Genomic DNA, 27472 nt, shown 5'->3' on the forward strand with positions numbered 1-27472 from the left:
ACACACATTCTCTTCCATGCTGGAGCCCATGTTGGGTTCCAGCTAAAATGATCATTCTTTCCCCTGGCATAACAGTAACAAAGGACGTAATAGGAAACTCCCTCTGCAGCTTGGGGAAATTTAGAAAACACTCTTTCCGTAATGTTTACCCCAATTAGAGAATGCACTGCCCTCGGCACCTGCAATTGTCCTAGAAATTTTCAGCCACTCAGTTCTCCTGCTGCAAATGGAATCCCTCCTCACTGTTCTCCTTCTACCTTAAACTCTCCTCCCCTGCACTGTTTTGTAGTGCTCACTCTTCCTCACACCCACCCTGGCTTCTCAACTGTTGGCCTCCCCAAAGAGGCCCTTCCTGCTTTACAGTAGTTTGCTATCAGCAGCAAAGAACGTCCAGAGTCCTATTTGGCCTAGGACTTCCTCCATACAATAGGCAGAATTCTAAAACAGCCCTCAATGATTCCTGCCTCCTGCTTCTAAGCAATAGAATGGGAAAGTGATGGGATGTCCCTTAAGTGATTAGGCTTCAAAAGATGGTGACTTCTGTCCTGCTAGCAGACTCTCTCTACTGCTACTTGGCTTGCATACTTTGATGAAACAAAGTACCACACTGGTGAAGACAACATGACAAAGAACTGAGGGTGACCTCTTGACAACAGCTAGCAGGGAACTGAATCCTGCCAATACCAAACAAGATTGGAAGCAGAACATTCTCGGTTGAACCATGAGCTGACTATAGCCCAGCAACACACCTTGATTGCAGCCTGTGAAAGATCTTGAAGTAGGGGACCCAGCTAAGTCAGTCCCAGATCTTGACCCACAGAAACTGTGAGGTAATAAATGTGTACTGTTTTAAGTTTTGTGGTAATTCATTATATAGCAATTAATAACTAATACATCCCATTTGTTTGCAATCTGGCTTCTCATTTTCATCTCCACACATTTCTTTTTTTTTAAAAATTTTTTATTATTATTTTTTTTAATTTTATTTTCTCGATATACATTGTGGCTGATTATTGCTCCGCATCACCAAAACCTCCCTCCCTTCTCCCCCCCCCCAACAATGTCCTTTCTGTTTGCTTGTCGTATCAACTTCAAGTAGTTGTGGTTGTTATATCTTCTCCCCCCCCCCCCGTTTTGTGTGTGTGTGTGTGTGTGTGTGTGTGTGAATTTATATATTAATTTTTAGCTCCCACCAATAAGTGAGAACATGTCATCTCCACACATTTCAAAGTGCCTAATATGGCCTACAGAACACACAACATGGAGCCTGATCTTTTACCAAGCTGCCACATTGCTGTGCAGGTAGTTCCAAGGGGCAGATGTGTCCATGGGACTATTCAAGAACCAGAGAGAAGAGAGGAGCAGGGTTTTTATCTTTCTGCCCTATCCCAAGTGGGACTTCCTGAAGGAGAGCGACATTCAGACTGTCTGACCATGTAGAGCAGTGCTCATTTGGCAACTGTCTTCTTTTCTTCAGATTTCTTTGAAAAGTTAGAAAAGAGACTGGCTTAAAACAAAAGTGTGGGTACCTGTAAGATCACACCTATTCTTATTTAACACTCTATTAACACATTCCCTTCATTACGTAATTTAAGAACGAAGCCAAGCCAGCTTCACGGTGCGGTGTGGAAGACAAGGCACACGAAGACTGACACTCCTACCCTCCCTTTGCACCAGCCAAAAAGTTCTCACTGAGCACTTTTATGTTCCAGGAACTGAAGCAAGAATCAAAGGAGGTTACAGAGAAACACAGACACTGTTCTTGGCCTAAAGGACTGACAGCAGCATTGGGAGAAATGATGTGCATATACAGTAGAACCAAAAAACAAGGCAGAAAATTCTGCCAACATTTGGGGGTATTGTGTTTCAACTTTCAAATGTTATAAGGAATCAGATGGCCTCTTAGACTAAGATTGTCCTTGACTGTGGTGTAGACCCACATACTCAAGGCAAGCCCTCTCTAGTGGCTACAGTGAGTGATACCTGTGGACCCAGGGATTCTCATCCAGCATTCATAAAGGAATGAGTAAGGACGATGCCTGGGTCAGCAGAATTAAGAGTCCGGGCTAGTAAAGCACTTGGGCTTCTCATGGTAGGCACCAGGTGCTCTTTTGGCTCTGTTTTGCTCCTGCATCGTCAAGAGACAGATGGCCCTAGTCTGCCTGTCTGCCCCTTTCCTTCCTCCTTCCTTTCCAGGTGCCTCCCGGGAAGGCAGGAGGAGTGGGTGAGTGCACCTGGCATTCACTCACCCATGTGAGGCCTGGGTTAAAGGGAAAGCTACAGTCACCACAGTACAGGAGTGAACATAAGTGTTTTTTCTACTGGCAGAGCATGATATGCTAGCAGAAGAGATACAGATAATGTCCAAAGGTTCTGACTGGCCCCCTTGATAAAACTACACTACCATGCATTGGGTGCAGAGGGGGGATAAACTCTGCTAATGCCTTGGTAGAGCCAATTCCCCAGGTAAAAAGGCATAATGGGTCATTATATATGACATCTGCTCCCAGATGAGCTGAGAGATGCTACATTCTTTTAAACTTTTGTAATAAATAAAACAAATTTGGAACAAATAATGTCAAATATCTAGTTACCATGGTTTGCATACTGGGAGAGGATTTGGAAGATTAAGGATGTATGAGACAACTTACAAATATTTTGGAAAACATATGTTTAAGAATTTATGCCAGATATTTTTCAAAGTATTAGCTAAGTCAGCAAATACACATGGCAGTAAAATATAGCTTTGTGGTGTGAAAGACAGGGAAACTTCCAAAAAAAATAGAGAAAGGTCCCTTAAAGAGACATAAGACTTGATTTTAAAATACACACACAAAAAAGGAAAATAAAATAGTATATAGAAGAGACTAAGAAGACATAGAAGATGGAAATATGTGAGGGCTGATAAACTCAGTCATGTGGAAGTTAAGATCAGCGAGAGAATTGGTAAAGATGAATGGTCAAAAAATAATGCTGCCAAATGACCCCACCAGCTGGGAAGTGACAGGTGGCTGAAGATTAGGAAGATGAGGGAGAAGGTTCTTCCCCCCAAAAGTGGGGGAGGGAGTGCATTAATATCTGGAGAACTCAAATGCCCAGATCTAGTTCCGGAGCTTCTGCTTCAAAATATCTGGGATGGGGCTCAGGCACCTGTATTTTGAAAAAGCTGCCCTAGTTATTCTGAGCCAGCCAGTGTGAAGGTTGAGAGCCAGTGGCCTCTAGTGCTTCAGTGAATGCTGCAACTCACTAAGCTACGCAGAGTCCTCACAGAGCAGCAACTTGGGCCCCTACACCCCTGTAGCCAGGCATTTTGATTTGTCCATCAAGCTCTGCCTTTTTTTTTTAAATGGCCTCTCATATGGTAGAGGATAGGTGGAGACTGACTAGAAACTTACATGTGAAATCCCTTCTCAAAGGGAGCTGACCAGAGCACACACGTTCAGTTGCCAAGATGAGAGGGAGAGCAGCCGCCCCTCTCCATCCTTAGCCCTCAACCACCGTGGGGGCTTACCTGTTCCTCCTCTCGTACGCAAGGTCCCAGTATGAGACGAAGAGTTCACACCCCCAAAGACGGTGAGTCCTTGGCCCCCGGCTGCATGGAAGTTGTTGTAGTTGGGGATGGAGGTCACGCCGAAGCTGGGGTAGTGCTGAGGGGTGGGGTCTGTGCCATAGCGGTACCCGGAGCTCTGGTTCAGGCTGCCGTCCCTCTCCTCCGTCAGTTTTGTTGCTTCTTTATCCTTACATTGCACACAGCCCATTATCTAAATTCCTGCCAAAAACCAAGAGGAGGCATATGAACTTGGATGCTCCCTAGTAGCCGGGCTGCTTCCCTATTAAAGAGGAATAATTTATCAAGCTTGCCCTTGCATATTTCAGGCCTATGGGGACATGAGGAAAAGCAGTGGCTAAAGTGGATGCTTATGGGGAATCTCAGTTCCCTTGACTTGACAATGACATTGGTTCCCCATATGCTCTGGGTGACAGGATCATCACAGAGTGCCATGTTCGCCATGTGGCAGATGAGGCCTGCATACCTCAAAATTCTGTAATATCACACACCTGCCTAAAGACAGTCTAATAATACTTACTGATTATGCTTTTCTTTAGTTTTCTCAAAAAATAATGTATGCTCTACAAAATGAGTCTATGTAATATTAGAATAAAAACTTTCATCACAGCAAAGGAAATCTAAAGAAGAGGGAACAGGACTGCAGAAAAAGCCAGAACACAGCACATAAGTCACTAGATGTCTTCACTCATGGCTACCCATTCTTCAGGCACAAAATTGGTAAAGGTTAAGCAATATGAGGATGATTAAGTGTCAAAATTAAGAACTCGTTACTGGATGAGAAATAAAATTGGCAGAACCTAAGAGGTCCAAGTATATTTGCAGGATGTCATGATAGCCTACAGTAACAAAATCATTTAAAGCTGCTAATTAACTTTTCAAATTTCTATTAGCTTTTGACATCCTTCAAAAACATTTTAAAAAATGATTCCTATGTTCTAGAGTTCGTGGTGGATTAAAAACTTGAGTCATTGTCACCCCACCCTCCTCAAACCTACTTTTCCAGGGGAAATGGCACTACCAATGACCCATTTGCTCAAGTCAGAATCCTAAAAATCAGCCTTCTTTGCTTTCTTGTTTACTTCTCACTCTTGGCTCATGTTCTACTATTCAAACATGCCCAACTTTTCAGTTCTTCAAAGATTTCACCCCCCCCCCCCACACCTTCAGGCCTTAGAACATAGCCTTGAACTACCCCCCCCTCCCGCCCGCTTTGATATGCAATGTATCCTCTGTCCCACTTAAGACACCACTTCCCTTGCAAGGTCTTCTCTGATTCCCCCACACTCCCTGGGCTGGGGTAGTGTTTTCCCTAAGTGCTCCCGTGGCATCTTGGTTTCCCTCATCAGGGCACCTATTGTACCATATGAAAACATGACCTGTCCACTTGTTTCACTGCCCAATGGTCTGCACATTCCAGGAAACCAGGGCCTGTCCATTTTCATCACACTGCCAGTGCCTGGCAAAATAAATAGCAACTGAATGAGTAAAGGAGTAAAGATCCATTATGTTCCTCTTTTCACCTTCTTTTTTTTTTTTTCCTCTGTGTCAAGGCCAACCCTTCTTCAAGTGACTTATACCAGCAGTATACCCTGCATTTTTTAATCTACTGGTATGTGTGTGAGAAGTGAAGAAGATTCAGAAATCCAAGATAGGTTGGTCCTGCTTTGGACACTGTGCAATAAATACCGTGTCAGCCTGACAGGTAGATCATGCAATGGATATCCCTGTCAAAACTGAAAAGCAGCCCATTTGGGACCAAAGAACAAATAAGAAACACATGACATCATGTGTAATAATTGGTACTCACTGGGGAGAGTGCAGCTGGGAAGAAGCTGGGAAGAAGCTTGAGGCAGTGAAGGAGAAGGAAAGAGCCAGTTTCCTTATACTCTCTTGTAAACCAGTGTGGGAGGTGCTCGTCAGATCAAGAGATTCTTTTGGGCACTATTGAGTGCTGCTTTTCTGCTGGACTGGGTCATGGAAGCAGTATCAGACTGTTCTAAAGCCTTCTCACATTACTTTCAATAAATAAGTTTACTTTCAATTCAATAAGTTCCAATAAATATTTATTGAATTGGATGTTAGTTCTTGAGAATGGAAATGTTTGGAAGCCAGCTGTCTACTGCTCGAGCTGAGATCACCAAATCTGGAACACATTTACTTGTAAATCATTCGAGATTAACTTACAATATACTGTGTCCAACATGCTTTCTAACTTACAGTAAATGAATATGATTTTAACAAGTTTCCAATAGGAAATGCAAAGTATCTCCAAGACATGATTTACTGAAAGAATTTCATCATTTGTTGTTAATGTTGCTTCACTGGAGTAATAAATATCTTGCTCACTTTACATTAATTCTTTCATGGTGGAAAGTTGCTCCAAGGTTCTACAAAGGCCAGAGAGAAAACCTTTCTTGTTCCAGGTGCTTTTTTCCCAGGGATTTCACTGACTTACTATGATTAGAGGATGTGAGACCTGAATCACAGAATCACATCATTGACACAGGTGGTTCTCAGATGGGGGTAAATTGTCACCCCTCCCCTCCCAACAAGAGACATATCAGGTAATGTCACAACTCAAGGGGGAAGGGTAGTATTGGCACCTAGTGGGTAGGGGCCAGGGATACTGCTAAACATTCTACAATGCACAGGACAGCCTCTCACAACAAAAAATTACCTGGCCCCAAATGTCACAGTGTCAAGATCAAGAAATCCTGATCTACACAGAGGAAAGAACTTATATCTATAGCTTTGCAACAGTACAACAGCTGTTTCCCTTATATGCATGTAATTAATATGCAGCCCAGAATGCTTTCCTGTGAAGAGGAGGCATGCTGGGTAGAAGGAGGCAGTTTAAAAAATTAACATGAAACGCTCTGATTTTTCTTTACAAGCTTGTTCATTGTGATAGAGAAATAGAACCTAAAACCAGTGAGAACTCTCATTACAAACTACCTTTCCAACTCCAACAAACAAAATAAATGCCTACATCAGAACCCTGCCGAAAATAGGACCCTACAAGAAAAAATGTTTTATTTATTTATTTTTTTTATTTATTTATTTTTTAAATTTTATTTTGTCGATATACATTGTAGCTGATTATTGCTCCCCATCACCAAAACCTCCCTCCCTTCTCCCTCCCCCCTCTCCCCCCCAACAATGTCCTTTCTGTTTGCTTGTTGTATCAACTTCAAATAGTTGTGGTTGTTATATCTTCTTCCCCCCCCCCCCGGTTTGTGTGTGTGTGTGTGTGTGTGTGTGTGTGTGTGTGAATTTATATATTAATTTTTAGCTCCCTCCAATAAGTGAGAACATGTGGTATTTCTCTTTCTGTGCCTGACTTGTTTCACTTAATATAATTCTCTCAAGGTCCATCCATGTTGTTGCAGAAAAAATGTTTTAAAATCCACTAAAAAAAAAGCAATATATTGTAATAACCAAGTATTTATATATAATTTTATGAAGTAACAGAGGGAAAAAAATCGCAAGCTCTATGAAGGCAGGGATTATTTTTTGTTTTCTGTTTCACTGCTGCCTCCTCAGTGCCCAGAACAGTGCCTGGCACACATTAGCACTCAATAAATATTTGTTAAGTGAATAATAAAAAAAAAAAAAAATCAAAGTCATTTTGGAGAAAACAATCCTCTTTTATAGAAGGGACAGCATTGTCACCATTTCATGCAAGTGAAATTTTGAGTTAAGTAATGTTTCTACACAGATGTTGCATACTCTCTCCCTTCATTGACACACATAAAGAAACAGAAATAAATCAGTAAACATGGGCTCAAATCATTAAAAGTTAATTACAATGAAAATTTTGTATAAGAACTTGTGGTCTTTTTGCTCCCACTTGGGTAGTCAGACTAACCATTTTCTGATGGAAGAGTCAGAAGATGCTCTATGAGTTGAACTCAATGTGATCAGGCTCCTTGCCAGGAGGTAAACTTCTGAGCATTTGAGCTAAAATAAAAACATCCTTTATTATGTAGTTATGTGCTATGGCTTTTGTGTCCACTGCTGTAGGTCCATCACGAACATATAAAGGCACTGATACACTTGCTCTGCATCTGTGGGGCATAGGGAAACACTGAATAACACCATTCTGAAAGTGGGGCCTTGGAGTTACTCTGACCAGTCAAATGCCACACATCATGAACTTATGGCTATAGTCCTAGAAAAACTGGTGGAGGAATGCTTTGACAAACTGGATCCTTTACCTGTGGTCAAGGTGTCTGGATTAAAGCTGTAAAGCTCCTATTCTCCAATCCTTTTGCAAATGGAGGGGCCTTGCTTCTACCAGGCAAATAAACCCCAATTTACTTAAAATCTCCTTATTCCTATGTATATTTTCAAATGCGCCAACAGCATTAAGCAATGCAGGGAAGAGTTGCCAGAATTCAAGGACTGCCACAGCCTGCTCCCACTAGGATGGCAGACGTTATCAACGGACCACAGCAGTCTGCTGCTATGCCATGATGTGGCCTCAGAATCCTTCTTCACATCGCTCTCTAGTGAGTGACTGAAGCTGACCTAAAGGATCGAATCTATCTGCTACTATGGGCATAGGATGCTTTGATTCAAGAATCTGGTTGGGGCCGAGCCCGTGGCGCACTCAGGAGAGTGTGGTGCTGGGAGCGCGGCGACGCTCCCGCCGCGGGTTCGGATCCTATATAGGACTGGCCGGTGCACTCACTGGCTGAGTGCCGGTCACGAAAAAGACAAAAAAAAAAAAAAAAAAAAAAAGAATCTGGTTGAACATAGGCTCCCTCCTATTGATGCCACGGACCGCAGTCCAGTCTGCCAGATGCACATCAGACACAAATAAGCTCATGTTTCCTCATGTGCCAATCAATAAAGCAATGCCAGTGTGCTCAAGTTATAATGTCGCAGGGCTTGTGAGATTTCAGGTATGTGTGGGAGCTAGATACCAAAAAGGGAAAAAGGCCGCTGGCAGTCTTCTGAACAAGCAAATTACTTTCTCTTGAGACACATACACTTGCAGGCAGAGGAGTGATGACAGAAGGAAAGGTGAAACTGACAACAAATAACTAATTTCAGCAGTCTAAGCTCTTTTGTCTCAGAAACCAACCTAGGTGGGTGTGAAGTGACAGCCCTTTGGCATGACTTGCCACCTCGGCCCCTGACAGCCCCTAGCGAACAGCCCAGATTTTGGAGAGTGAAAGGTAAAGCCATATTTGGCCTGTATTCTGAGGCAGCACGTCCCCTGGTGCTACCATCCACTATCCCTTTAGCTGTTCCCCACTTTTCTTGGGCAGGTGTCAGAATAAAAGTAAAACAATAAGGAAGGGAACTGAACTAAGAACCTAGACACCAAACACGAGTAACTGAGATGAGGACAGTCAAAAAAAGAATTCAAAGCTGAATTGTAAATCAACTGCACAGTTTCATACACTTTTCTGGGAAAAAAGCAAAAACCAGCAGCTTATAAGCAAACACTCTTCTTTTTTTCAGTCAACAATAATGGCACGAGGAAAAAGGATAAGATACAGCAAAGGCACATCAGAAATTATTTGACTTCGGGATAGAAGATTCATGACAGGGGGCTCTTGATCTTCTAAAATTGGAAACACCACAAGAATCGACCTGTGAGATATTTTGTAACGTTCTTGATAAAAAAAGTGAATTCCTTGAAAGCCCAGGGAAACCTTGCTTAGTTTTCAGCACGTAACTGCTGGGAGCAGAACATTTAGAGACAGCTAAGTACCACATAGGTAGCAATGGTAGTTGGGCCACAGAATCTGTCATCCAAATTTCCAAATTTCCCAGCATCTTTCAATCCTTTACTATGGGGCTTTCCTCCTTTGCAGGACACTGGGCCAGATAATGCTGACACCCTGTGTGTGTGAGTGCAGGAAGGGCTGCCTTGTGGGGACAGCCAGGACAGAGGGCCAGGTATGACTGGGGAGACTGGAGAGAAAGCAGGACTATGCTGGCACTCTTGGAATCACAAGCCTTCCCCAAGGTCCTGAGGCAGGGAAAAAGTCACAGCTGGGGTGACACCTTGGAGATGGAAATATCTGAGGGCTGAACTACACAAAGCATTGGAGCTGCATCCAGCCAGTGGCCCCAGCCCGGCTATATAAAAAGAGCATGCAGGCCTTTGCCAGTGTGGGAAAATCCTCTCTTCGCTGCCAATTGGAGGGAAGGAGGGACAACACATGCCTTATTAAAATGGTGGTGTGGTGGGCAGAATTCTGGGCTGTCCCCCACATTCCTACCCCAGGTGTATATGTCCTGTATAATCCCCGGGATGTATGAATGATGGGATAGCCATTCTCATGATTAGATTATGTTATCTGGCACAGTTGACTTGAAGAGAGAATTATCCCGGTGAGCCCTTGAAAGGGTTGGCTCTTTCTGGAGAAGTAGATTCAAAGTGGGAGAGGTGTTTAAGATGTGAGGGAGATTCTGCACTTCTGGCTTTAAAGAGGAAGAGGCTATGTGGCCAGACATGTGGGTGGCTTCTAGGAGCTGAGAACAGTTCACAGCTGGCAGACAGCAAGGAAATGGGATGCTAGTCCTATAGCCACAAGGAACTGAGTTTGGTCAAGGACCCGAATGGGCCTGGGAATGCATTCTTCCCTAGTCAAACCTCCAGAGGACAATGCAGTTGGCTGACACCTGATTTCAGCCTTGCTGAGTAGAGAACCAACCACGACATATCTGGACTTGTAACCCTCAGAATTGTGAGCTGATAAAGGGATCCTGTCTTAAGCTGCTGAGTTTGTAGTACTTTGTTATGCAGAAATAGAAAACTAACACAGGTGCATATTTTGGTGGAATGGGGCACCGTGGAAATGAAGGCTCCAATCTCAGCAGTGATGACCAATATCCAACAAGTGCTCACCACAGGCCAGGCACTGTCTGTGCACTGGAACATGCTATCTCATTAAATTTTTATAACAATCTGCAAACATAGGTATTCTTATTTTCCTGTACCTTACAGGGGAGGAACAGAAAGGTTAGGGAATTTGTCCACAGCTAAGTCGGTGGTGAAGATGGGATCTGAAGTCCCACAGCCTGACTCCACGGCCAGCACATTCTATGGCCCACACACAGAACCTCTATACATACTGGAGTTGCCTCCTGCACCCTGGAATCCTGGCCAGTCCATGCAAGGGTGTGGGTGTGAGGGTGGGAGATGCTGATGGAAAACTGATAAGGAAGGACCCATGGTTCCACAGAACTCAACTTGATGTGCATTACTAATGGAGACCCTGACTTCATGGACCACGCCTTACGCTTCCCTCCCCATTTGCACCCCTCAAGACAGTAGATTCTGTAGAGGTGCCGGGGGTCCAGCTAGATGAGTCACTATCTTCCTTTGGCATCTTAATCAATGTTTGAGCCAGTGACACTAATGCATCCCTTAATTTCCTTATCTTTGCTAGTCAAGGCAAAGGTATTTATATATACCACGAAGGAATCAGCATTGGTTTCCTTGATATGAAAGTGAGTTTTCCTATTGCATTTAAAATATGATGTGCTTTACAGGCAAAACTTTCTTGAACATAGTTACTGTATAAACTGAGATATACATATAATACCTCCACCAAACAGAAAATAACATTCCTACTCTTGGTAGACCCTTGTGAAGGACAGTCCCTTGCTATACATAAGTAATAAATATTACACTCTCTGACGTAAGAAGACTGACATAAAAGTGGGACTATAAGCAGTGCAGATACTGTAACATGAAATAATGGGAGAACAAAGCCTATTTAAAAACCAAATCAAAGGTCTGCTTGAAAAACAATAAAAGGTGGGTTGGACCCATTCAATCATTTAAGCACGACTTTGCAAAGGCCTTCTACTGCACTGCAAGGGAACCCAACTAATATAAATCATTCTTAAACTCTTAAAACATCACATTACTTTAAGAAAAAGCCACATTCCTGGCACCTAGTATATTTTTGTGGCTCCCCATCTCTGGCTTTTCTTGTTCAAATGACCCCCAGGCAGAGAAACAGCAGCTTACATCCCTGAAACATGTTCTTTCCCTTCCGTATAACTCTGTTCCCCAATGCACGAAGATTCAAAAGCACTTAATAAAAGAAATGGAAGCATTAGACCCCAATGGTGAGATTTAACATTGCAGTCAACTAAAGGCTGGAAGCAGTCCCAAACCCAAATGGCCAAATGAGGTTTTAATAACAAACCATGGAAAGGCTCCAAAAGGAGGGTTAAGAACATTTCTTTTTATGTTCATTTCACTTTGGATCTCAGGGTTAAGACAAGAGTGAAATGGTCATGAAAATAAGGATGATAGGTTTTAACTCTGTCTATGCCAAAAAGTTCAGAAAGAATTAGGGAACAGATTGTAAAGTTTTTTAGGCTCTACCCTCTACCCCAACCCTTTTCGGAAAAGTCTCTTGTAGTTAATATTTTTATACCTTATTTTGAGATTTAATTCACACACTATAAAATTCACCCTCTTAAAGTATGCAGTCCACTGGTTTTTAGTATATTTACAGAAGAAACCATTACCACTAACTCCAGAACATTTTCATCACCCTAAAAAGAAACCTGTACCCACTAAGCAATCGCTACCCATTCCCTTCTCTCCCCAGCCCCTGGCAACAGCTTAATCTACTTTGTCTCTACGGACTTGCCTGTTCTGGACATTTCATATAAGTGAAGTCACACACTATGTGGTGTTTTGTGAGTGGCTTCTTTCACTTGGCATAATGTTTTCAAGTTTCATTCATGTTGTAGCATATATTAGCACTTCATTCTTTTTTATGACTGAAAAATATTCAATTCTATGGATATACCACATGTTTATCCATTCATTAGTTGGTGGACATTTGGGTTGTTTCCACTTTTTGGCTATTATGAATAATGCTGCTATAAACATTCATGTACAAGTTTTTCTGTAGACATATTTTTTCAATTCTCTTGGATTAATTTTTTAATATATAAGGAATTTATATAGACAACAAAACCCTGAAGATTAGGTAAATGTGAAAGCATATGAACTGGCAATACAAAAGAGGGAAAAATCAACTTGCAAAACATATGGAAAAATATTACTTCTGGTGGTAAACAGGGAAAATAATTTAGGTTAGTGCATTACTATCTTTCACCTCTAAATTCACACATTTAATAAAATAAGTTTGCCAAATATTGATGAAGTTCCCTTGAAATATTCTCTTGCACTGCTAACAGAAGACCAGGAATCGGTATATAACTTTTGGTAAACCAATTTGGCAATATTATCAAAAAGCCTTTTAAAATGGAATGCTCTTTGACCTGTGAGTCTGTGCTAAAGAGACACCTTTTAAAAAATGACACATGAAGAGGTTCTATGAAGTATTATATATCATTTGAAAAATCAGAAAAGTTGCTAATTGTTTAACAAGAGGGCAATGGCTGAGTAAACTGTAAGGTATGCTCATAATAAAAAGGTAAGCAGAAGTAAAACTTATGTTTACAGAAATTATCAGTAATATGAAAAAATGTTCATGTTATATTAAGAAGGATTGCACGATTGCAACTATATAACCAATGCCTGGAAAACTCTTTGAAAGGAAACATACTGAGATTACTGGTGGTGCTGGGTGATAACACTACAGGCAACCGTTCTTTATTTCTCAGATTGTCTATACTGAGAATGCACTGTTTTTATAATTACTCATCTTTAATTTTTAATATGAAAGATCCCTTTAATCTTATCACTTACTGATTGAATTTATATAAATTGAAATAACCGCACATTGATGAAGTGCAGTCTGTGAACTGAAAAATTAAGAGATGGAGAGAATATGATTGATTCCAAGCCCGTAAAGAGGTAACTTCTTCTGGAAGGTGTAAAAGGTGAAGAAAGGTGAAAAGTATTAAAGGTCAGTAAAACTTTAAAGTGCATTTTCATACAATCCATGCTGAGCAGTGGGCACTGAGGGGACAGTGAGGGAGTAGGTGGTGAGTACACACGATAAACTGCCACAGAAATCTAATGAAGGGCACAGATAAAGCAAAGCCATGTACGATCAACTCAGAGGATTTGAAGGTGACAAGTGCAGAATCTGGGATAATGGAAACAAGAGTAGGGGTAGGTGGATTAGTGGGTTTTTGAGAATCTTTGTGCTCCAAGACCTAGTTACCTGCAGAAACTTACTGATAAGGATTGAATGTGTCCCCCAAGTTTTATGCATTAGAAGCTTGATCCCCACTTGAACTGTTGGGAGGGTGGAAAATCCTATTATGGCAATTGAAAGGTGGGGCCTTGAGGAGGTGATTAGATTGTGAGGACTGTGCCTTTGTTAAAGGGTTGTTCCATTCTTGGTATAATGGGAGTGGTTCTGGTGGCTTTAAAAGGAGAATGAATGAGGAGGTTACTCTCTCTCTGCTCTGCCATTCTGTCATGTGAGACCCCTGTGTTACTGTCACCACCACCAAGGCCTTCACCAGATGTGTACCCTGGACTTTGGACTTCTGAGCCTCCCAAACTGTAAGCAATAAATTTCATTTTCTTATAAGTTATCCAATTCCAGGTATTTTGTTATAAGTAACAGAAACGGACTACTACACCCTACTAAACTCAGAATGACAGTACTCGTTCAAGTCAGCCTTGGAACATCACCAAGCAGCTCTTGTTATGGAGGTGCTACAGGACCTCTGCAGGTGAGGTCTTGATGACCAGGTGCTGGCTCGGCCCTGGGACAGTGGGGAGGATGAAGCACAGCACTTTTGTTCTTTGGATGCTGGTTGTTGGTGGAGGCAAGGGGACTTGCCCTCACTTTTATTGTCTTCACTCATTCCTGCTGGGACACTCAGCTTGGCATTTTGATGCTATGATTTTTGAGCTACTATCCCTAGAACTTGAGGCAATCCAAGCAGGGCACAAAACAGTAAAGAAAATTTCTTTATGAGACCAGAAATTTCTCAGAAACACAAAAGGTCCAACAGAGATGTTTCTTGCTAATGCATTCAGTCAAGCATCTTTCTATCTTCCTTGCCCCTGTTCTATAAAAACAACCACAGAAAAACAAAAATGAAAACAAAAATGTGGGTTTCTATTCATGACCCAGCAAAGAGAAGCAGGAAAGCCAGTGTCACATCTGGGCCACAGTGGCAGAGACTGGCTTTCTGGGTTGTGCCTGCTTAAGGAACAGCTGTGGCAGAATTGGCTGAGGGCCCAAGGGTCAGGTGTCACCTGGCAGAGCCACAAGAAGACACATTAGTACAAAGTGGTTGTTTGAACAGGCATCATCAATGCCCTCTCCCCCAGAACTCCGAGAATGAAAGCCAAGGAGGTTAGTTCTCCAAGGCTGAACAAAAACCCGCCCTACCAATCTTTCCAGTCTCTATAGAGGTTCCTTACCAGATGATTCTGCAAATGTGGCCATGGGACCACTGAAGGCAGTCAGTGATGCCTTCCTCAGCAGCACATAAAAAACAGTATTAGGGATGACAAAATATGGCTACTTTGTGTGGGAGGAACATATCTTCCATGGGCCAGACCATTTGTTGATGACCTACAAATTCAAAAATGGGAACACTTGGTTTATACACCAGCATACATTTTATATTTTTATTTTTTTGTTTGTTTTTGGCAGTTGGTTGGTATGTGGATATAAACCTTTGACCTTTGTGTTATCAGCACCACACACTAACCAACTGAGCTAATCAGCCAGACATTCTGTAAACACTACTGCTTATAAAATTGATGGCAAAGCATTTCAATAGTAACTTTTAACTTGGCATATGAATGAGGCAAAAAGTATGATTTTTTTTAGAGTTTAATCTTGCAGAGTAATTAAACTTGAAGTCAATTCCTTAAAGATAGCACAGCAGTTTTATCTTCCTTATTTTTCCAGGAGATGGCAGAATTCTGTTATCAGACAGGATGTGGCCTTGACAACATTGGGGCCCGGATCCACATCACAGGAAAATAAGTGAGTAGTGGAGGATGAGCAGGTGAGGGCTGTGGCAGACTGATTGTTGTCCCACCAAATCCATCCTCATGCCCCTCCATGGTAACAGAGTTTTAGCTAGGCATATGGCTATTGGCTAAAGGCTGCATTTTCAGACTATCTTGCAGCTAGGCGTGGCCATGTCACTTAATTCTGGCAAGTGGTTGTATATAGATGTGATGTATTCAACTCCTACAACCTTCAAAAAGGAGCTGGTTGCCTTCCAATTTCCCTTCCTCTTTCCTGTGGGCTGGAAGGTGGATGTGATGCTGGGCTTCAACAGGCAGAGGATGGCAACCAAATAAGGATGGCAGAGCCACAGGACAGAGAGAACCTGGGCCCAGGATAGCCTCACAGATACAGCTGCTCAGCCACACTGAAGCACAAATCTCTGACCCTAACATGAGTGAGGCATGAACATCTATCTGTGTAAGTCACTGATTTTCAGGGAGGAGGGTGGCATGTCCAGTGGGGTCTTTTGGTTATAACAGGTAGCCTGTACCTCAACACAAGGAGGAAGTGAATCTACACTGAGAAGAAAGGGTGGCTCTGCTGGTCATATGTTGCCCCCACAACCCCATCCTCTAGAATCAGTAAGAGCTTCTGACCTCCTTTAACACCAACAGTTAAACTTGGATTAAGGCAGGTTAGTAGGATAACAACAACAATAACAAATAACAACAACACCTACCACTTACTGAGAACTTATTTTCTGCTTGGCACTTTACATATGGTATCTCATTTAATCCTCAGAGCAAGTGTATTTCACAGTTGAGGAACCTTGGGCTCACAGACTTTGAGTAACTCACCCAGGGTTATCCAGTCTGTGGGATGTGGATCTGAATCCACATCTAATGCAATCGCATTTACATACTATACCTTGTTGTATTTTAATAAACTTGCTCTGCTCTTAGCCATTTTCTAGGTCTAGCTCAGGATTGGTTCCCAAGTCTCCAGGACATCTTAGTCCTGGAATATCAGGCTCCTGCTTTAAAGAAGGTCTGCAAACAGTGGCATTAGCCTGGACAAGGCTGTTGAGTGGCCCTGTGGCCTGGAGCATATCACTCTGACCCACTGGAGCCAGGTTTCCTCATCAGCTGAGCAAAGGGCTTCAACAAGGAGCTCTCCAGAGTTCATATCAACACTAACACTCCTGAAAGAGCCCTGACTCTTTCCACACACATTCAAGCAGGACCACTGAGTCCATGGACGGGCACAGCACAGTTCTTGTTGTCTCTAAGATGAACCTCAGAGACCATGAGGACTCATGGAGTGACATAACCAAGTGATCAGGTTAACCCTAACCCTAAGAGCCTTGACCATGGTATATTAGGAGAGTTTCAACGATGTGAAAAGAGCTGGGCAATGCTATGTACTACAGTTTTTATTTTTATTTTTGCACTGTGGTTTGAAATGCCCTTCTTTACTGTAATTTTCAGAAGACCTGACTATGTCCTTCACATTCCTTTGTTGCTAAAATGAAGAACAACTTATGATCTGGCTCAACCATCTCAGGCATTTGTGAGATGCTCTAGTGTTGACCCAATTCCCCCTCATCACATGGAGGCTCCCATTCTCTCTGGCCCTACCCTAGGGGTTGCTAGGTACAGCTGTTCTCCTCCTAAGCTGCTGGAGATGAGGAAGTAAGAAAGAAAACAATAACAAGAATAAAGAAACTTCCCCCCCACCACTCAAACAAAAGTTACTCAGAAATCACCATAGTAACAAATCACCAGTTTTCAACTGTTTCATTTTCCTTGCATTTTTGTCTCTCTACACATATCCTTTTATTTATATTCAGCCCCACCTCCAGCCTTTTTTCAGCAAACACATTTTGATTCCCTCTAAGTGACAAGCACTGTGCAAAGGGCTGTGGATATAAAGTCAAGTACACATGGCCCCGGCCCTCGAGGAGCTCATATATATGCTTAAGAGGGAGACAACAAGTAAATCAATGGACTCAGGTTGGGGAGGGAGCGCAGAGGGAGTTCTACTTCATCCAGGTCAGCAGTTATGAATGTGACTAGACCTCAGCCTGGACAAGATGTGGATGGGCACTGCAGGCACAGAAGTAGCACAGCTGAGGGCACAGAGGGTGGAACAGCATGATGCTCTCAAAGAACTGCAAGTGGTCCTATGGCTTATTTATGTCCACATTCATGGTATACAAACATGTGACAGGCACATTATAAGGCTCTGGATGCTAAGGGTGAGGAAGACGGGCCCTTGTTCAAAAGGAGCTATAGTTTAATGGAACTAAAATATGCATCTGGGAAAGAGGCTGGAAATGAAGCTTGAGACGCAGGCAGGAGCCAGATCATAAACAACTATGTGTCAGTTCTACTACCTGCTCACTATGGCACCTGAAGCTTTGCTATGTGCAATATACAAATTATCTCCTTTGATCCATCAACAGCCTTGTGAGCTGGGTGTTACTGTTATTATACAAGGCACTATTCTACAGATGTGGGAATAAGTACAGGGAGGTCAAGTTACTTGCCTAAGGCCTCACAGCTAGGTTGAGCTGGATTTTAATCCAGACTTGGCTGAAGCTAAGACCTATATTCTTAACCACATGCTAATAAGCTAAAGCATTTGTACATTACCCAGCTGATACTTACCCAGTATTAATTAATGTGGGAGTGAAACTGGGTCTTGTTAGAAACACAATGAAACTGGTTGAGAGAAGAGAAGCATGGGGGAGCCAGACGGAGAAGCCAAGAGTGGGAAGAGAGGCATCTAAGTAAGACTGATTTCCTAAGCAAGACAACTCTATCCATTCCAGCTGTCTATGCATAATTCATACCTTATAAATTATCCTCAACTGCAGCAAAGCTGTAGTTTTTGTTGCATGTGAGAATAAAGATCTAAAACCATATACGGCTGCAGAAGTGATTTACTATGGGACTATATAAGTTACATTATCTGAGAGCCCTGACACAAAAAGAACCCCTAGATCTTTTGGGGCTGGTAGGAGTGGGAGCAAAAGGCTTGCTGGGCAGCTGTGTAGGTGGTTGCCTACACATGGCAAAGACAGATAACAACAGAGATAGAGATCTGCAATGCAGGACATCAGAAGAAAGACAACAATGCACAACAAAAAGGGCATATAACAGTGAGTATCCAACATCTGGCTGATGTCACTAGAGGAGGCTGAAGGAGCGACTAGGGTTAGTGGTGCAGATGAATGCAAGGTAACAGGGGATTGCAACTGTTCTCCTTCAGCTGTAGGGAGTTTACTTTGTCAAGTCAAACAGGAACAGCCTTATCATGATGCAGAATTGGCAGTTATATCTAGGTTTTGCATGAAATATGCTTGTATTAACATATTCTTCGGGTTAATGTCAGAAAGCGGCTTATTTTTTCTGCCATGACAGCTCTGCTCAGATATACAGTCTCAGCACAGTCAGAGGATGAAAACTCTTGCTCACCCACCAGCAAGAGCTATCAACCGGCAGCTCTGGGCAGAGGCACTTTGTCTCAGCACTAAGCAGAGCTGGCCTGTCCCTGAGCGCTCATGCTGAGCTCCTGTTGAGCTGCCTCTTAAGACTCCAGGTAATGATGGCCCGAGTGTGGCTTCATGCTGTGCCCCAGTCTGGCTCAATACAACCCATACTGACTCAACAGTAACAATGGCGCACACTGAGAATTAGCCCAGCAGCTTTGCCATCATTCTTTTTGACAACGGCTGACACGACATTCTGATTATCAGCCCTGGTAGAAAAAGCGGTCCTGTGCAGAACCAGCCCACACACTACTGGTGCTTTCGGTCCCATCACGTTTCATTTTTAATCTGGACACTTGTTACCTGAGTACACTTTCCTGTAAACCCTTTCTTCATTTTCTAGCCATCGTAGTTCTGTCTTAAGATTTGCATTTTCTACATAGGTTCTACTGCTAAAATAAAAATGTTGCTAAAAATTAGTGGATCTGTACAACTCTCATAGAACAGACTGATTATTTACACTGATTCCTGCTTTTTCAAACCTACTAAACTGTTTACTAACTTGTTTTTCTTAACTATACCTCAGCTGTTTTAAATGTGTCTATTCTAACATGCTTCCTTGTTAATCTTCCATTCTTTTCACTATTTATTTTGTGCTTCAAACATCTGACTCTTCTTTAAGTTAAAACAATGGTATGAATACAGAAATAAACTCAGCTTCTCCTACCATATTCTCACAACTCACTTCTGACACCAGATGTGTGTGGGGGTGTTTCCCACACACCAAGCAAACAATCACTCAATTCTGCAGTGGTCACTAGCTGGGTACTCTCTAGTTCAATTCTGTATTATCCACCTGGAAATAGTGTCAGATCCCACAGGTTTATGACCCAGTCCCATAAGATAGCGCTCCCTGCCCAATCCCAATTGCAAGCCCCGGGTTGTTTTATCTGTGCTTCTGACTGACTGGCTATAAATCAGGGTTCCCATGATGCCCTCCTTAGGTTTGGTTAATTTGCTATAGCAGCTTACACAACTCAGGGAAACACTTATGTTCACTCGTTTATTATAAAGGACATTACAAAGGATACCAATGAAAAGATGCATAGGGCCAGGTATATGGGAAGGGGTGAGGAACTTCCACGACCTCCCTTGGCAAGTCATCCTCCAGGCTCTCTGAACCCTGTCCTTTGGTTTTTTATGGAAGCTTCATTACATAGTCATGATTGATTAAATTATTGGCCCATTGCTGATGAACTTAACCTCAGCTCCTGTCTCTGAGGCTGAAGGGTAGGGCTGAAAGATCCTTCCTAGGTCATTCTGGTGATCAGCCCTCAATCTTATGCTACTACTTGGGGGCTGCCAGCCATCACTCAGCTCATTAGCATATAAAAAGTCATTGCTTTGGAGATTCCAAGGATTTTAGGACTTATATGCCAGGAAATGGGAGGAAGATCAAATACATATATATTTCACAGTATTACAATGGCCTCAAAATTTCCCCTTTATTTTGACTATTTTCCCATGACAAAACAAATGAAAAAACAATTTTATCTTTTTTTTTTTTTTTTGATACCAGAGCAGTTTTGCTTTCCTGCCTAGGCCTGCTGAAAATACTATTAGTGATTTTCAACCTAAATAAGACAAAACAACACCCACCACAAACTATCATCCTTCGTTTTTATGTTGTAATTCCAATATTAAGAAGTGATGCTACTGCCAGAATTTTCAGTGTGTCAGTAGCAAGTACTGATAAAAATGTGGAACAAGAGAATTCATATACACTGCTGGTAAGACATAAAGTGGTACGACTACTTTGGAAGATCAATTTTATGTTACTTAGTGAAGATGAAGATACAACTATCCTATGAGCAGCAATTCCACTCCTAGGAATATACCCAAAACAAACATCCCTATGGGAACCAGGGGATATGTGTACCCTCAGGGTCTAAGGAAAGGCCCAGGAATCTGAGGAATACGCATTGCTTTACAGGTAATACTGTGGCCTCACTCCACTGCAGGGGTCTGGCTTTCAATTTCAGCTCAAATCTGTCTTTGGAGCCAAGTGCCCCCAAGGTCCATGGCTGCAGTCACAAGAAAGCTCAGAGGAGGCATGATGGGGAAAGGCACATACTTGGGGGATGCTGATCCCTGGTCAAAAATAGGATTTGGGAAAATTTCAGCTCAGTATCAATGCCGTTTCCTCACCAGCCACCTGCTCTTCCTTCTCAGTCACCCCTCGCTGCCTGGGTGAGGTTTGGCTTATGTATCTCTCCACTCAAACCCACCTCATCTGGTGAGGTGCACTGTTACCATCCATGTTTTTGAAAGGGCTTTCTGGGTGAAAGCCCTACAGCACCCACCCAGATGGGGTGCTGCTCTGACTCTGATGATCCCTGCCTGGAATCTCCAGGTGGAGCTTCAGGAGGTAAGGCGGAAAAGTGAGCATGGTTAAGGCAGGCCTTTCAAATGACCATGAGGAGGAAGTGAGAGGACACTACTGTGAGGGAAGTGAGGGGAGCTTTCTGCCCTCCTGTGTGAAGCTGCCCTCCCTCTTTCCTTCTGCTCTGCTCTCACTCAGGGAAGTGGTGTAATGGCGGTTCTGTCACCCACTCCATTCATTTCTTCTGCTGAGAATGGCCTCCATCCTCCCTCTCTCCCCACCTCTAAGTGGACAAATGTGGAAAGTATGTGGATTGGCCAGAAGGCCTCCCCTCAGTTTGTCCATTCCCATAATCCTCCTATTCTGAAACTGATATATCCTCAGGGCAAAGTACCTATTACTATGTAGCTATTGTCCTTTTAGGTTTAAAACTATCTTCAAGGTATCAAAAGTTCTACAGATTGCACTGGGCACCTGAAACCTGCCCTGTCATTCAGCACCTGTAATGTACTGAGGGTGGAGGCAATTTGTTTAGCCTAAATTATTAACTAATGATAGTGCAGGGTTCTGGCAAGATTCTTATGCATGGGATATGCTGAAGTTATGTTGAGAGGAAATCGAGATGGTGATATGATGTAAATACAAATAGGGTTTGGAATGGGTTTCAGGGAGGACACACAGAGCCTGTCTCCCCACGACTTTGCTGAGGTCCCACAGCCCTGCCAGGGTTCTTTCTCTCGCTTGGGGGTGCTGTGTTCCCGCCAGAGCTGCCTGCTGCCTGCCGAGAGAGGCCCTGCCTGGCAGTTGATTATTTGACGTGGCATGTAGGAGAGATGGGAGTGATTTCTCTTTTAATGGTTTCAATTCCACTCCTTCGGTTTTGAGGCAGGTTTCCTCCCACTTCTCTCCTCCTCCTTTTCTCTTCCTTTCTCAACCCCTCAGGGTGTCAGAAGGGTAGAAAGCCCTGATGGAGGGGAAGCGTTGCTATTTGAGTAGGATAAAACTATTCTGGTCTCTTCCATATCAAATGTGGATTATGCCAACTACTATTAATTACTGATAGGAAGTTACTGATATTTTACCATCTCTGATCTTAAACAAAAAGGAAAAGAGCAATTTTATGTGGCTCAAATTAGTAGAGAGCATCTAGACCATTAGCTGACCACACACTAGGTGCTCAATAAACCACAGGTATTAAGAGGAATGCAAGGACAGAGGACAGAGGCATGTGAGGACAGAGGCATGCTGGAGCCTGGGAGTTTTCTCAGTGTCATGACCGGCCTTACTATCCCTGGCACAAGGTAGAGCCAGTGCCAGTCAGGAGACAGCCAGTCTGCCATCACTGGCATCCAGCACACCACCAAACTAATCAGTGTGGATTAGAGATAACATTTAATGAGTTTAACTGAGTAGACAACAAAATAAATTATCCTGATAAAAATTAAAAGAAAAAAGAAAATGAAGAAGGGAGAAACAGCATTTCTCCCTAACTTTTATTTTTTTCAACTTAGGAAAGAATCCACTGCCTGGAATTTTCAAAAGGAACCACAACAGTCCTACAACACTCTTGTTTTTAATGTATTAGTGGGGGTGGGGTGGCGTGGGGTGGAGGTGGGGGACGGTTATTTATCTTTTAGAGGAAAAAAGAAGCTTTTAGTGTAACTCTTAGGTTAAAAATCTCAGCCCGAATCACATCATCAAAGGGCCAGTTTCAGGAATCACTGCAACTAAAGCACTCCAGTTGGACATCATTTCTGCATGTAATAAGCTAATTTTCACCTAAATACTAACATTTGAGTGCAGACTTTTCAGAACACATGGGTTTGGGGCAGCCACAGATTCCTCATGGATCACTTCCTTGGCTCCATGAAGCATTGTCAGCCTCTCCCATTATACTGTTCCCCACACGGCTGGAGTCGCCTGACTGCAGGACCTCTCCTCAGTGCTTTGGGAGAAGTGGCTCCAAAGACCTTCACAGACCAGCGGAGCTGCTGGATCCAATCAGACATTAGATGCTGGGGGGCTACCATCTAAGAGTCATCTGTGCAAGATCATCTGGGTCTTCTCCTTTACCTATGCTAAGATAAGAGCAGGGGACTCTGCCAGGCAGATGAGACACTGACCCTTTGACCAGAATTGGACCATCTGGAAGGATGTGGCTTTGCAACATTTTGGATTAATAATTTTTAGACTTGTGGCTTTTTTTGATGGTAATAGTTCCTGCTAACTATCTACCTACTGACCTATATGCCCAACACTTGTTTACTTGCTGCAAATAGGCTCACTAGATTCGGTAATGAAAAGGAGAAAATGAAAGAGGAAAACCACAGTTCATTTGGTAGTGCCTGGAAAATCTCCAGAGTATTGATGGTGACCTTAATTCTGTGGTGTGTTGGGCTGCCCACCTCAATAACGTGAGAAACTGACACCTAGCCACAGGATGGGGGTTGGCATGTCCAAGGTCAATGGTACCTTGAGCACAGAAGCCCTGTGGTTGAGAGATGACAGTCCAACAGTGGCTCCTACAACATACAGAGACCACCTTTGTCTTCAATGATCTACTGAAAGAAGTAAAAAATGCTCCTAACTTCTGGGTTGAGACCCAGTGCTGGGAGTGTTGATGCAGAGAAGGAAACCAAAACGCAGAACTGAAAACCTATTTAGTCATTTGAAGAGTATTTTCTCTTCTGGATTCTGGACAATTTCTCTCTTCTGTTAAATAAAAAAGCTCCAACTGTAACTTCTAGTCCTCCAGTTTTCCTGAAAAGATTGGAACTGTAGAATTAGACTAGTTACACTCAGTGGGCTCACAGTGAATTCCACACAGAAGCCATGCAGATTTCCTATTTGTTACCCACAGGTCAACTGAAGAGGACCGGGGAGCACATACATGATACAGCCATTCGTGAGGGACAAGTAGGATGCTTAAGACAATTGTCTCCCCCCGCCAAACACGAAGAACATGGCTCTAAGACCCATTACCTATTACATATCTGTGTTTTCTAGTTACTTGAGAATGAAGAAGATAATGGAAACATGCAATGTTAATATGTAATTAAAATTAAGTTAATGATGTAATTCTGTAATAGGAATAAGCAAAAACAGACTCAAACCCAGACACGACTCATTGCTTTCTTATGCATGTCCTCTGTAAAAGTGCCAGACCCTGGACTAAAATGAGGTGAGTGAGGCATTTGCCCTGAGAGCAAAGTTTAAAAGATTATTTCATTAAGGTGTTACTTATTTTGATTACTGAGGTTTTTTTTTTTGAGTATCCTTAAAATATGGGCCCAGGAAAGTACCTCACTTGCCTCACTCTGGCCCCTGCCTCATAAAAGTCTATCAAGCAAAGGTGTTAAATGACTGGAAAATGCCCAGTTAAATAATTACACGTGAAATCCACAAATAGACTCAAGAAAAAGTCTTCAGGTGTATCCTGCTCTTGGACAAGTCTTCCCCTGATAGGAATTATTCTAAGAAAACAACAAAAATTGATGTACTGAAATAAGGTCTCTTTTGTCTCCACTTGATGGTAATAATAATGATAGTAATAAAAAATGGCATTATTATTACTATCTAGTCCAACCCCACATTGTATAGATTAAACATTTATTTTGTCTTTAAAATAAATGCTTCATTAAAATATTTATTATGAATAAGCAAAAAAAAAAAAAAAAATCAGCACAAAGATTTAACTACACTCACTTCAGTGCTATTCATGATAATAAAAAATTGGAAATAATCTAGGTACTCACCGATGGGGGATTAAAAATATGGATCATAGCAGATTCTTATGCAGCCATTAAAAATGATTATGAGGCACAATATGAACAATTTTGAAAGATGTTCATGATACAACTAAGGGAAATTTCTTATATGCAAGTTACAAACATTAAGTGGAAGTTTGACTACTTCTCTTGCTTCCACTCTTGCCCTCTAATCCATCCTCTATGCGACAGTCAGAGATCTTTTTAAAAGATACCTCCAGGCTTAAAATGGTTTCCTATTGTATTGGGAATAAATTTAAACTACACAGCCATCCTGCTCTGGCCCGTGCCTATGTCTCTGGCCTCATTTCCCATACTCTCCCATTCAGGCCTCCTCCCTAGCCACACTGGGCACCCTTTCTGTTCTTCTTTGAACATACACTGCTCAGTCCCACCTTAGGGCATCTGCACAAACTTTTCCCTTTGCCTGAAATGCTTTCCCCCCCAATACTCAAAATACTACTTCTCCCAAATAGCTGGTTCCTTCTTAGGTCTCAGATCAAATGTCACTTATCGGAAAGATGTTTCCTAGCATCAAACCTCAGTTGGCTACCGCCCTGTCACTCTATCACATAGCTGTTTTATTTGCTTCATAGCACTTAACACCCTCAGAAATGATCTTATTTACTTAAGTCATTTATTTCCTTGTTTATTATCAACCTTCCCCCATGTGAATGAAAGCTTCATGGGGGCAGAGGCTTTGTCTATGTGCCCACACTGTGTACCCACAGTGCCCAAAATTATGCCTGGCACAGAGCAGATGCTCAGTGGATTGATGCTGAATGACTGTGGTAAGATGTTTATATACATACATATGGATTAATGTATACATGTGAATTCACATTCAAAAAGACAGGAAGAGAACAGTACAAAAGAATATTTCTGGAAACTGAAATTCTGGATGGTTCTAAGTTCCTTCTTTTGCTTGTATTCATTCTCTACAACAATAATGCATTACTTTTGAAATAATGAAAACAAGGGTTTTTTTTCTCTTTATTTTTTAGTGTGTGTGATCATACTAAGGAAATGCTGCCACAGCTGGCTCGAGACTAGAACCACAAGATGCCAGAACTGGAAAAGATCTTAGAGGATGTTTGGTTCAGTCGCACCTCTCATTGCAGAGATGAGGAGACAGAGCCCAGCATGGAAAACTACAGCTGGTTTCCACAGCAGAACATGTGAGAAACCAGTCCAGCCTGCCCTTCACTATGCTAGTGGTTCTCAAACTTTATGCACACAAAAATCACCTGGAAGGCTTGTGAAAACGCAGACTGCTGGACCCTACCCCAGAATTTCTGATTCAGTAGGTCTGAGGTGGGGCCTGAGAAGCTGCATTCTGAAAAGTTCCCCGTGGTGCTGCTGTTGCTGGTTGGGGCCCACATTCTGAAATCCCCTTGGGTATGTCACATTGCCTCTCCTGGCTCCCTCTGACATATCTCATTCTTTCTGTAGGAGAGGAAGTGATTAAAACAATACCCCAAGGGCCGTCCCCGTGGCTCACTCAGGTGAGTGCAGCGCTGGTAGTGCCGAGGCTGCAGTTTCGGATCCTACATAGGGATGGCTGGTGTGCTCACTGGCTGAGCGTGGTGCGGACGACACTGAGCCAAGGGTTACAATCCCCTTACCGGTCAAAAACAAAAAAACAAAAAAACAAAAAAACAATACCCCAAGCCAAAGAATTCATAGAAAATCCTACCTTTTAGGCCCCTCCTAGAAATTCCTACTGAAAACAAGGAGAGTGGATAGGGATAAACAATTTTTGAGAGCCTCTTTGTCCCAGGGCATTGTGTTGGATGATCGATGTTTTATTTGTCTAATCCTTTTTATTATAGAAAACCTAAGCTCAGAGAGATTAAGGAATTCTCCTAAGAGCAGCCAGCTAGAAGTGGTAGAGTCTGATTTCAAATCCATGTCTGTTTGATAATAAAGTCCAAGCTCATCCTCCAACCATCAGAATGAAAAGATGTCACTGGTGGCATTCAGTCTCCCAATGCAGAAACAAACACTCCCAAGAAATTTTAATATGATGTCATACTCCCAGTGGTACTGAAGGTGTACACACCAATATTAACATCCAACCTTTTCTCTGGGTTAAAAGGCTGGGTTTATTTATTTACATTATATTCAGCCACTTCCAACCCTGGAACCCCAGAATAAAGATGATTTGAGATGATGCTTGGCTTACTACTGCAGGACTTTTGTGAGATAATGAGAGAGGGAGAATTTATCATGGATCTCAGCTTCCAATGAAGGGAATAATTTCATACGTGTTCTGTGGGGAAAGAACCCAGCAGGCTTTGAGCTAAACAGAACTGTCCCACTCTGAGGAAATGAGTTTGGATTCAAAGGCTAAAAGCCAAACATAAAGAT

The 27472-nt window shown here is 42.5% G+C and overlaps 1 protein-coding gene across 5 annotated transcripts in view; it reads right to left on the reverse strand.

Moving 5' to 3' along the window:
- The window catches only part of FYN (FYN proto-oncogene, Src family tyrosine kinase), a 209034-nt gene that overhangs the window by 50085 nt on the left and 131477 nt on the right, over nt 1-27472 (reverse strand). For all 5 annotated transcript variants that reach the window (XM_063096817.1, XM_063096819.1, XM_063096821.1 and 2 more), the window contains one exon: nt 3512-3769. In XM_063096817.1, coding sequence (XP_062952887.1) covers nt 3512-3758 — 247 coding nt within the window. In that variant the 5' untranslated portion in view covers nt 3759-3769. The remainder of the gene's footprint in view (nt 1-3511; nt 3770-27472) is intronic.

Source organism: Cynocephalus volans, chromosome 5 (genome assembly GCF_027409185.1).
Source record: "Cynocephalus volans isolate mCynVol1 chromosome 5, mCynVol1.pri, whole genome shotgun sequence".
In the NCBI taxonomy this organism is placed as follows: Eukaryota; Metazoa; Chordata; class Mammalia; order Dermoptera; family Cynocephalidae; genus Cynocephalus; species Cynocephalus volans.